At 33.7% G+C, this 13212-nt stretch overlaps 2 protein-coding genes across 2 annotated transcripts in view; one reads left to right on the top strand and one right to left on the bottom strand.

The window, feature by feature from the left end:
* The window catches only part of LOC138336141 (histone deacetylase 6-like), an 85960-nt gene extending 81603 nt beyond the window's left edge, over positions 1–4357 (top strand). The window contains exon 32 of the mRNA XM_069285465.1: positions 4270–4357. Coding sequence (XP_069141566.1) covers positions 4270–4327 — 58 coding nt within the window. The 3' untranslated portion in view covers positions 4328–4357. The remainder of the gene's footprint in view (positions 1–4269) is intronic.
* Positions 1–12718, bottom strand: part of LOC138336142 (protein trapped in endoderm-1-like) — a 36800-nt gene extending 24082 nt beyond the window's left edge. The window contains exon 1 of the mRNA XM_069285466.1: positions 12602–12718. The gene's annotated coding sequence lies outside the window, so the exon portion shown is untranslated. The remainder of the gene's footprint in view (positions 1–12601) is intronic.
* Between the last annotated feature and the right edge of the window lie 494 nt (positions 12719–13212).

Raw genomic sequence — 13212 nt, 5'->3', positions numbered from 1 at the left:
AGCACTTGGTTCTATTAGTATGCATTGTGATATATCTTCTCTACAGAGGAATTGATCCAGCTTCAATTGATATCAAGAACTGAGCATGAATCACGATTATGGTCAATGCAAAAAATATATAAATGTCGCTGCATTATCTATAGGTTGATCGGGTATATGATTAGGGTCAATGTTTAATTCCACACAAATCAAACACATCAGTAAACATTTTCCATGTTTTCATCTTAATATATAGAGTCTTTTGATGATATTTTAAAATATATATTCAGTCTTCCATTGAGTTCTATAAGAATATCCCTAGCCATGCTGATTGGTTCGAGTCGAAATTGGATTTGAAATTAATTAACGGCGAACTTCCTGGTAATAATGCGGATCGCTCTCTGTTTGCGCTGTAGACATCTGAATCCTAAACTTTAATCTTGATTGATTAGGAAATCAATTTGAATAATAACCTATCGTGGATTGTGGAGTTGACTTTCAATTCAAATGATATAAGCCATGGACCGTTGCTTGGAGACCGTAGCCATTAAATTCAAGGGATTAATGGTTTATGGAGTATACGAACAAGATAGATAAACTCACCTTCCTTACAATAGATAAATTCACCATCCAAGAATAGATAAATTGACCTTTCTTTTAACCTCAAAATTCATCTTAAAAGTAGTATTACAGGATATTCATGACCTCCAATTATTATTCAGAAAGAGAAACCTAAATTGGATGAAAAACATCAAAGAACAAATCCAACAGAGACTGCAAATTATATATTGCATACCTATTTATAACAAATGATATCTCAGAGGACAACATGAAACAATGGCTTCAAAAGAATTCTTCGCTTTTGGCTAAATTGCCCTTTGCTTATTTTCTGAAAATAATCCATAAGAGGAAGATGATTTTAGAGAAAAATGTCGTTATTAAGGTTTTATAAAAGATTTTGTATGTCGAGATATGAACTATTTGTCCGATTGACTGCTCTGTGAGATACTCTGCGGGACTCCAATTGTACTCCCATAAGGATACGGATGCTGGGGTTGGCTGTGGTTGATGGTTTTTTATGTTAGCACAAGAATATTGGAACATAGCTATACTGGGTAATATATCTCATGGTTGTGATAGGCTATAGTATATGGTAGTCAGGAATCAGGAACAATATTGACCCACATGACACCTCATTTCCAGGGATCGGCACTATAGAATAATATTTACTCATACTTGGCGTTGTAGTAAGATTGAAATTATGAAGAATATAAGATTTTATTGGTTTCTGTTTTTAAAGCTATATCAAATTAGAAAGATTCGTCATACCATGCAGTATCTATATTTTGACTTTTTCAGGCTTTACAATATGACACTACACTTTTTAGTATTGAATAGAAAAATTGCCAGAATTGTAGAAGATATTTGTATTGACAGTGGGTCTGTGCACGCAATGTTTTGATAAATCAGAAATTTTCATTTGGATTGATTGGTTTTATATTCTCAAAACAGACGATAGGATCAGTAAGAATAATTGGAAAACTTCAATTTACATTTATCTGCAAAGTATATAGACTTGTAATCATGTACACTGTAATGGAAACCTCACTTCTGAAACTGCAAATATTGTGCAAGACAAACTGCTAGTAGAACTTTGAAGTTTTCATTTAAAAGTAAGTAAAAAGAATTGAATTATGAGTGATTATCTAGCTGTCAATGTGCTGGCTCAGGTACAGAATTGGTCGTTAAAAATTTAAAAAAAAAAAAAAAGCAGCTTATTTAATCTTAAGAATGTTCATCTTACTATGTGTACAAGCCATCAGGAGGATTAAAATAGTAAAATCTTGTTGAATTCCATGTAAACTAGAGTTAAATTGGCTGCCAATGAATCTCTGCTGACCTGCATGTGGTTCTGTGCGGGAGGTTACATACAGCATGTACGAAGATTTCTGTAATCTGGAGTCCGATTTTGGTCACGTTCCAAAGCTTAGTTTGAAATCCTTAGATCCTACAGGAAGTGTAGGTTTATAAGTGGTGTACGTATGTCTGTGTGTCTGTGTGTCTGTACCAGAACACATTCGTCAGAAATTCTGAAGGAAACAAATGCAACCATCCCGAAAAAGTTCCAACATGATAATGACATCTTGACAACTGATGCCACTTGCTGGAGAGCTGATTGATTCATGGTTAGGGGGTGTTAATGTATGAGTGGTCCTATATGTACTGCTTGTACAAAAAACTACATCATACACATGTACAGTTAATGGTTTCAAACACTAAGTCATCTAGCCAATATTCTTTGAATAAATATTACATAGATAAAACATGCTTTAAAGTTTGATCAAATATTGATCTTAATATAAGCTGTAAGTTCTTTAATTTAATGATGCAAAATGTTGAAATACGTTAGATTTGGGTTAGAACTTTAAAAGGCACCATTTTTGTAGATGAAGTGAGATATAATCTTGATGTGTCGAGGAGATGACTGATGACATTTGAATTTAAATTATTTTGCTACACTTGAGGAAGCATAAGAATCCTTTATTCAACATCTGACTTTAATAATCAGAGTTGTGTACACTGATGTATAAAATTCAGCGGGTGGGGTTGAGGTGGATGGAGGGGGAGGTTGGATGGAGGGTCATGTGCCTTACAATCCTATTTATTTTAAAATTGATATATAGCATTGTAGGGATCAATATCCAGAAAACATCTACAATGATTTGGCCAATGTCATTTATTTGATTGGTATTCATTCCTTTTTGTTTTGTTTTTTTTGGAAGATGATTGTAAATTTAAAACAAATTAGATAAGGAAGATAACTCTTAATAACTGCAAAAGTTAATTAACTTTGAATTTGTTTCTACTTAATTTAATCTATACTTATATTAAAAATTAAATTACTTATAAACTCCTCAAGACATGATATATTTTGAAAGAGATCTGTCCAGTTTAGTGGGAGGGGTTGCGTTGTGACTTTATATACTTTCTCTAGTGGTAATGATCACGTAATGTTCTAGTCATTTGTGCGTCATGCGACGTTCTGTTGTTGGTGATTCTGACAGTTGCCCTAACAGATGGTAATCAACAGGTTTGTACCGAGTCCATAAACAAAACATAGTCCTCACAACAAAGGATATGCTTCTCATTTAGTATTTATAACTGCAACACATGAATGGGTCATTTTTTGCGGAAAGTGGTTCTGCATGTTTCTAGAAAATGATGCAGACTAGAAACTTCATTAGATAAGGATGAAGGATAATGTAATTGTAGTGATATTATCAACAAAAACATAGCACCTCATATTATAGATAATTCTGTTAGTCATTTACGATTACCACTAATGTCATTCTACATGAAACAAAAAAGTGAAATTTTATGAGAACATAATTGCATACACTCCACGATCAGAAAAATATATTTTTAGAGGTGATGTATTTGTCTGTTTATCCTGCATATGATTTATGGTAAATTAGTGTACAATATGGTCCTTAAATGGTAATTAAAAAGTTCTCATTATTAAGTCAGCTTTATTAAAGTGAATAGTCGGGCAAAGAAAACCAGGCCAAAAAGCGTTCATTGACCTTCCAAAAGTCCTCACATATCGAAACGACGGTCAAATTCTGCTTACGTTGCCCAGTTCTGACCATTGAAATAATGGAAAAGTTCTAAAAATAACTCTTTGAAAGCGAGGCTCCGTGGAAATGTAACCACGAACATAGCTAGCCGGGAGGACGTTTTAGGATTCCCACAATTAAAATTCATTTCTTAGCATGCAGAGAGATGTTAACGAGAGATTTTATTTTTCTATTTCATAAGAAATTATACTGGATACATTCACACCATTTTTACCAACTTTAGCCTTCCTTGCCCGACTATTCACTTTAATTGATTTATTATCAGGGTATCTTTTTTTAAGTCTTTCAGAAGCAATGTAGATTCCACAGGGGAAACATTGATGTTATATTCTTAAATCAATTGTAATTCTAATGATAACAATTTTTAATTGACATGTTGATTAATTTAATGTTTACGTCTTGTTTATAAATTTACTTGTATTGAATATGCTTTCAACACCAACTACCTGCTTGAGTATCGTTAATTAATTGATTCCCGCCAGGTGACCTTTCCGCCTTAACAAACCTTGTTATGACATACCTGGCGTATATATACAGGAGATCTCCAGTGGCGGGGCGCTACTGATGTAGAACATGTGTTATCACTTCATTTCTAGCACCAGGTAATGATTACCTACAGTCATTAGTAATCACTAATACCTTTGATTTACAGGTGGTACCATCTAATTAGGGAGGGCAGGTTGACATCTACCACATGGTACACAGTCTAACACCAACGGATTACAGTAGAACATCTGCCCATTTATACTTAAAAAAAATGTCTTCTGCCATGAATGGAGGTTTGATATACAGTCAAACCTGTCTATAAAGACTACCTAAGCAAGCATGGAAGTAAAAACAGGCTTTTGTATATTGTCTAGAAATTGACAATTTGACAAAAATGCTTATAGTTTTATTGGCCATGTGACTGTCCCCTCCCATCCAGTCCAAGCTGTCTTCATGCAAGTCCTGTTCTATATTACGTTATGTCCCATTCTGCTTTCACATGGAGACAGGGATATATTTATGTCTTGCAGACATTTCTAATGGTATAAAAATTTCCATAAATGACGGAAACCCAGACTGGGTTACAAACTAAGGACATACATATTCAGTAATTTTTTCTGAAATTTTCTGCAAAAATAACATCTGATATTTATGTAATATGGTAATCAGCTACTTATGGAGGTACGATAATCAAATAATAAGAGGGCTGTGATGTTGGCATTGAATTTTTATAGTGTTAAACATATCCCTAAGGAAAAACATTAGGTAATAACTGGAAATAATTTTGTCATGTTCAACTAGTCTAGCTGTCGATTATGCCTGACCATAAAATCTTCGTCCCAGTCTGCTAGGTCCAATAAATACTTTGGGTTCTCGGTTATGTAAGTTAATATTGGGAATTTTTCGCTGTCCTAGACATCACAACAATCACTTCATGTATTATAGGTAGTGTTATCAATAATTCATGAAGAAGGTTATACTTCATGTTTGGAAAAATAGCATGTGTCAGCTGACCGACTCATGTTTTTAAAATAAAATTAAGACATGTATGACAGGATAGAATTTCAAGGGTTTATTTTGTACAAAATTAAGGATGATTATGATATTTAAAGCATCAATTGTCATTTAAAATGAAAGAGAAAAATTCAAATCAGACATATAATCTGAGGATGAGAGTTTAGGAAAAATATAAATATTGGTGGATGTAGCATTGGAACAAACAAGTACAGAGAAATTCTTAGTGATTTAAATTCAATGTCTTCTATATCTGAGTGTTACTGTTGTATGTAATTAAACTCTGAACTATTAACAATATGTATATTTTTAGTTTGCATTTAATAAAGGTTTAATTACAGTAAGTGAGCTTGTATGGGGGTCATGAAAGGTTAGAGGGTGGTCTACATGTAGTGATGGAGGTGGGGGGGGGGAGGGGGGGTGTGTGCTTACTGGGTCAAATGTGGTTTTCGCCTTTCCTTATATAAACACCATATATGGTGCAAGATATAACATCAACAGCAGTGACATAAACCTTTGGATATCAAAGATGCTTTGGGTGGATCATCTTTCAAATTAAATTTTGCTTAATATTCGTTATTGTTAATTAGCTGATCAGAAACAAAAAAGAAAGTTACCAATTAGATATATGCTCTGTACTTTATGCTTGGCTACATCTTTACACCTAGTGACCCTATAATAATACATAATTAATTGATAGAAATCATGCATACCCCTGACTCTTCACCTTCATGTCTATAACAAATAGCTGTGATGTATAATGCAAGGCTATTATTTTTGGTTTCATATTTATTTGCAGGTTTTCGAAGATATGCTGTCTGCTTCTATTTTTTTTGTTTCATAAATGTTTATGTTACAAGTGACATACATAAAATGATGCGTTGTCTTCAAAAATCTATTATTAAAGAGTAGATCATGTGGAACCTTATTCTACTCAAAATTACTGAAGTGTTTAAACATTTCAAGCTTCTTTCATTAGCTTCTTTTCATCATAGTTATGACCTTAAAAATGATTTTGCTACATTTTGTGTAGGATATTTATTTTGGCAGTATACTGGTGGCATGTTCCATATGGAGGCCATAATTTTGTAAAGTTGTTGAAAGCAAAGGATGTCTTATAAAAATATTGGTGTCCAAAATTCTTTTCATGAATTGATCTTTGAAAATTGCTCAGAAAGTTAGTCTGAAGTCTGGTAATGGATTATCTCCCTTGGTGTCTTTAATTCATACAATATGTAAATGATGGATGCTCCCAGCTAGGATTGACTCACATGCATGCCATTACTGTAGCTCAATCTCAAGATATTGTCAACTCACCCTATACCTATTTACCTGCCGTATCAAATTTCTCTCACACTGAATATCCCATTTCTTAGTGCAGTACCCCTTCACACCCAGTGCTTGTCTGATTTTCTGGCTGTACTTTACATCCATCATCACAATGCTTTTTGTTCAGAACACTTCATTTTTGTGTGTTCACTAAGAGGATGTAACCAGCTGACTGCCTAAGTCCATTATATAATGTAATGTCATTCTCACAGTCCTGTGGGTCTTTATGACATTTCTGTACTTATACCCTAGCCAAGACAGCAAAGCACAGGTCATGGTGCTGTCAGTCAGAGAAACAAATCTTTGGCTCTGATTGTCGATATTAATTTTGTACTCTGGATGTGACATAATTCTTGTTTTTCTCAACATTGGGTGACTCAGACCATCCAGGAACTTGTAACAGCAGTGTCTGATACAAAGACTTGTTGTGTCGCTGAACGATGTGAACATCTCAAGGGGCTCAGAGAGATATTAAATAGTATTGTTCCGGTATATTCCTTTCCTTGAACAGAAATAGATGTCAAAAAGGCAAGGGGGTGGAGTGTAGAATGATAGGAAGTATTTATCAGCATAACCTTTTGTAATGATAAGAGTCTGAATTATGGGAAATGTGACAGTGTTCAATACAGAAAGTGTCCAGTCCATATGTCTGCCTAAGGAAAATCATTTTGTCAACAGGATATGACAAATCCTTATGGAGAGCTATGTACAGGCACTGGTGGTCTACTGACCGTGATAGCCAAGTTAGACCCCTGCCTGTAATAGTAAGGCCAAGTTAGAGCGCTGCCTGTAATAGTAAGGCCAAGTTAGAGCGCTGCCTGTAATACTAAGCTGTGATACTACACTGACCAAAGAAACCTTAGAAAATAAGAGTTTTATGCTTAACGTCTTGATTTCTGTCATATCATTACCTTAGGTTTCGTTTGTGTGCACTATCACACACCTTGGTTAATCACTTTGCCAACAGGATATAGATAAGACTAGTCTCAGGAAATAAGACTAGTCTCAGGAAGAATGGTCGAAATCAGACACGTTGGCCACTTTGCCAACAGGATCCAGATAGTACTAGTCTTGGATAAGATACAAATATCAGACACCTTAACCACTTTGCCACCACAGTGGAGAGGTGTGGGTCGGAGAAAATGATATAGTAACAAGATCTTTTTGTTACCTTAATTAGTGTAATTAGACCATTTTATTAGAAAACTAATACAGGATGTTGGCAATTCTGAGAGAATAATTTTTGCATAAACCACTGCAAGGCTTTTATGTTTAAGCTAATCATGGAGTCATTTGTAGTTTTCACCACCCAGCAAATGTATTTCTTATTATGTTCATCATCACCTTTCTGGTCATGAACCAACTGTCACATCTACACACATTCCAACAACATATTGTAGGTAACAAAATGTAATTGTACCTGGTAGGCAACTATCCTACGAATGCTGGAGTAATGGAAGTGATTCTATTACAAAAGAACTCTTTTGCATTGTAAGGTACATTAGTACATATATTACTACCTCACTTAATACTACCTGTCATCTTATCAGATTGTTCTTGTGTCAGAAAACCTATCTTTGTGGCAGAACTTTGGCATCGTTTCTGATGAGTGTATTGTTCTTCTGCTGTAAGGTAGACTAGCAATTACTATACACACAAAAATTGTACTGGATCATCCGTTCTGAGTACAGTACCTAGTGATTCTATTTTGAAATATTCTGTAATGAATATTTGATTAATTCTACAAAGTTACATTTAGCTGATAAAGCATGATTCTATTTATTTCGTTCTGGTTGTAAATTTTCCTTTGATGTCTGCAGGCATCAAAATCAGTGATGGCCTTGAAAGCAATTAAGATAATAGCTAGTGAAATCTTTAATAGTTGTGACTTGAATTTATTGTCTTGTTACGTTTTATTGTGGTTCCTGATTAAAACTTGAGATTTTTCATCCCTTGAACCCAGGAAAACCTCTAATATTAGTGACTTGAATTTATTGTCTTGTTATGTTTTATTTCGGTTCCTGATTAAAACTTTAGATTTTTCATCCCTTGAACCCAGTAAAACCTCCAATAATAGTGACTTGAATTTATGGCCTTGTTAATTTGAAAGTCATGATTAAAACTTAAGATTTTTCATCCCTTGAATCATAAACTGGTGGAGGGCATGTTCGATTTGATAATTAAGGCTCAGAATGTGATTTTATCATCTGTTAACAAGATTTCAACATTTGATTGTCAATCTCTTTAATCATAAACTTATGGAAGAGGTGTCAGAAAAATGTTCACAGTGTTCTGAATATGATTGACCAGTTATCGATCATGAAAGAAATGGGATTTCTGTTTGATGTAATTGTGATTGCAATTTCCATGCAGCGTCCGAATGTTTTTGACATTACTGTATTGTTGAAAGATTAAGAAAAAGACAGCTAATTAGGTGATGACTTGTTTCTAATATCTTAATGATCAAGCAAATACTGTCAACCAACTCTTCTTCACAAGAGATTTACTTTCCCGAATTTCATGATCCAAGTACATCTGGGGCAGCGATAGCAAAGTGGTTAAGATGTCTCGACATATTACCACAAACCCTCCACCTCTGGGTCGTGAGTTCAAATCCCATGTGGGGCAGTTGCCAGGTACTGACTGCTGGTCGATGATTTTTCACTGGGTACTCAGGCTTTCCTCCACTGACAAACCTGACACATCCTTACATGACCCTGGCTGTTAATAGGACATTAAACAAGTAAAACCCAAGTAAATCTGTAAATATGTATCACTGATTCACTATACTATAAGCATCACTTGTATTGGTAGTTCTAATTTTAAATCTGTGAAAGTTAATCTTTTCGAACTTTTATTGAAATGGGAATCATGAAATTTAGTAACCACACAAAAGAAATAGGGTGAGTATAAGTACTAGCTGTTGTTAAGATAGATGATGAAGCCTGTAGCTATTGTGGTTTCAGACTGGGAGAAACTGATGGGTGATTTTCCACACGAGTTGATCATCAAGGTTTGGTGGGATGGCCAAACGGTTTACTATGTGTTTGTTGTGGTGAACCACTTTAAGTTAAAGTGCAGCTAAATCAAAAACGGTCTTACACATCTGACATTCAACATTTAGTTCTCTAGCTTTCACTTTACATTTATAACATATTACTCACAGTAGTTTTAATGTCCCTGATGGGTTCATATTATCTGTTACAACCTAAATACTGTGACAACTTAATGGGAACAGTGACACATCTGCAAACTATTATCAAATCTATCTAAAATTGTTTATAATTATACAAAACCACAATTTAGGATTAATATTGCTGGACATTTCAGATGATGCCTGCAGCTATAGCCCTGCATTAACTGGTCTTGATCTCCACTGTGTTTGGATATACGGACAGGACTGTGTATCTCATTTAACAGTTAATCCTTCTGTTAATTTCTGTCTGTTAGATTTTCTGTCTAACAAAATGTTTCTTACCTATCAGTGCTCTCTTTACATACATACACACCTTCTCCTACCTATACAAAGTTAACAGAATTGAACACCTTGTAGTCATTTGGGTCTCTCTGAATGACACTTCTCTCACACACCAGTGATACCCATTTAACATGAAATTTTTATTGTTTACTACCTTGGAATACCATGTAACCTCAAAACTTTTATCAGGGCTGGGTTGTGATTCATCTCTAAAAACTATAGTGTGGGTTGTCCATAGTTCAATAATACAATCCCCTAATGCCTCTATAACCCAACATGTGACCCCAAATGATGTAATCTGGCAAATGTAAATAAGCTATAAAAGAGATTAATGTTGTTGAGACATGCCTAATGATATCTAGATAATTTCTCAAATAATTCTCTTTTTATCCTTGGGGAATGAACCACGATCGCTCACAAAACAAATGTATTTATAGAAGTTTTAACATGCATGATTGCACATGCTTACAGTATTTTGGTGAAGAAAGCATCAGTAATTGAAGTTTATGATAATTGTCATTGATGCACAGATAATTGATGTTCCGAAATATTCTTTGATGTACAGTGTAATGAGATAATCATGCAGGAGGAAGGATGGACTGAATTATCTCCCCTTATTTCTCTCATCACCAGCTTGGTGAACTATTTTATGAATTATGTATATTCGTTATTTAATTCCATCATATAGAAATTCTGTATTTAATCCGATTTACCTATAAACTTTCTGTATGGTGATGGATTTATTATTTAGACAGAGAAACTGTTTGATTGTGAAGAATGGTCGTTCTTAAATGACCATTATCTGTTAGCTAGGATGTATATTGTTTGTTTACAAAACATTGCCATCGTTGAACAATAAAATCCAAACTACAAAGAATATATTGATATACTCCCAACATTGATTTGGGTTGGAATTTTTCACTAGATTATAACAACCAGCTTCCTGAGGCTAAAGTAGTAATGTACTTAAACGTATTGTATTTCAACACAGCAGTGATAAAAACCATTATATAGCCATCAATCCTAATATTTACTAGTGTATAATCAGATATGTAAATTGTTGAGAGGAAATCTGTGTAAATATATAGTGGTCCAGTTTCAGCCTGACTACAGGTTAAATACACAGGCTGACCACTACACTGACCAATTAGAAACCTGAGGTGGTCAATAAACCCCAGTATCTGTTCATCAGAATACTGGAGCCAGTATGGAATGGTCAGTTCAGCATCATATCAGGTGTGGATCTGTGTTGATTCAGTAATAATATCTCAAAGTATAGTTCATATACCTCAAAATATAGTAGTTCATATACTCATATACCTCATAATATAGCTCGATCATCATTATACTCATATACCTCAAAATGTAGCCCATTACACACATATATACATACATATATACATGTATCTCAATACTGATGATAGCTCAAAGTATAGCTCATGTATCGACACAATACTCAATTAAAACATATCTTAATATACAGCTCAAATATATATAAACTTAATATTGATATTATCTCAAAAACAGTTCATATAATATTATATTCAATATTGACAATACAATTTACAAAGACAATGGGTAAGCCAATCAAAAATATGTAGTTTAACAATTTTATCTAACATTTATTTAATTTACTTTTAACAATTATGATACTAAGGTTTCTTGAAAATGATTTTCATTATTAAGAATTAAATACCTATAAACTTACCTTGCTGATCACTTTCTTGTACATGTATCTCTTTGCAGTAACCAAGCACTTCTATGATTATCTTATATTTTGGGTCTGTATATATATAACCACAACCTCTCTACAGAGTCAACTAATTTACACCTGTCTTCCAACAAATATCTTAATTTAAAGAATAGATGTCAGATAGTTAAAGAAAACAACTGTTCTGACATATGTTATATAACCTGTCTATATTTCCAGTTTGTTTGACACCTGCATGAGTAATAAATGACCCTGTGCTCCTTAGAAGTTTAATAAGCTTGTCTTTGATTAGTGATATTGTTAATCGTGTAATTAGAGTAATTAGCCTGGTATTGACATTGTAAGTGAGAACAGGTGGGTGATTGAGAACATCAATCAAGGCACTTTAAAGACACTTTAATGGTCCTAACAGGTACAATCTGGTATAACAGGTATTTTGGTTTGTTCTGCTGACCATAAGTTTTCATAACAGGTATTTTGGTTTGTTCTGCTGACCATAAGTTTTCTCGGTATAAAATGTTGTAAAATTTGATATAAAAAAACTTTTAAATTAAAATCACCTTTTCTATATAATGATCATTGTATAAAGGACACCTGTCTATAAGATCTACTATATAATTGACCTCTGTATAAAGGGCACCTGTCTATAAAATCTACTATATAATTGACCTCTGAATAAAGGACACCTGTCTATAAAATCTACTATATAATTGACCTCTGTATTAAGGACACCTGTCTATAAAATCTACTATATAATAATTGACCTCTGAATAAAGGACACCTGTCTATAAAATCTACTATATAATTGACCTCTGTATAAAGGACACATGTCTAAAAAATCTACTATATAATTTACCTCTGTATAAAGGACACCTGTCTCTAAATGACATTTTTAACTTTTGGTGGCCTTAAAGACAGTGAGCGTATATGAAATAGCAGTCATATGAAAACAAATTTTGTACTTACATTTACACAGAAATATTGTGTCCTCCCTACCACGTGTCTGCTCCAATATCGCGGAGGTATTTTAGTGTCCGGGTAGTTATGATAGAGTCTTATTAAACTTCCTTGTACCAGTTCAGGTACCTAGTGTTTGTTTTGACTGTACAATGTGTACTCTTATACCCCAAAGAAAGGGATTACTTTCAGACGAGTTCTTTGTATTGTGTACTATTCTATAATCCCAGCCCTTCAAATTCAGTCCAATTTTATAGCAAAGAGGACTCAACTGGTCAAAATTTCTCTAAGTTGACAATTTTACGACAGGGTATTTGTCTGCCATATTTATATATATTTACATAGGTCTTCTGTTATCTACCTATCTGTCCTATTTCTCTCTACAATCAAAGTATAGTGCATTTTCGATATCTTTAAAATAAAGAAATATGCCTTTTTTGTTTGTTAAGGATTTGTCTTTTATTTTGTGCACAAATTTGATGAAGAATTTGAATGAAAACATGTGACATTTTAAACAGGTTACTTGGTAAATACAATAAAGTCATGTGGAATTTTCATCACACTTATTTAGCTGTCATATCATGATGTCTATAAGGAATGTAATAAATTCATTAATAAAT

The sequence above is a fragment of the Argopecten irradians genome, chromosome 12 (genome assembly GCF_041381155.1).
Source record: "Argopecten irradians isolate NY chromosome 12, Ai_NY, whole genome shotgun sequence".
In the NCBI taxonomy this organism is placed as follows: Eukaryota; Metazoa; Mollusca; class Bivalvia; order Pectinida; family Pectinidae; genus Argopecten; species Argopecten irradians.
This window is presented reverse-complemented; position numbering and strand designations above follow the sequence as displayed.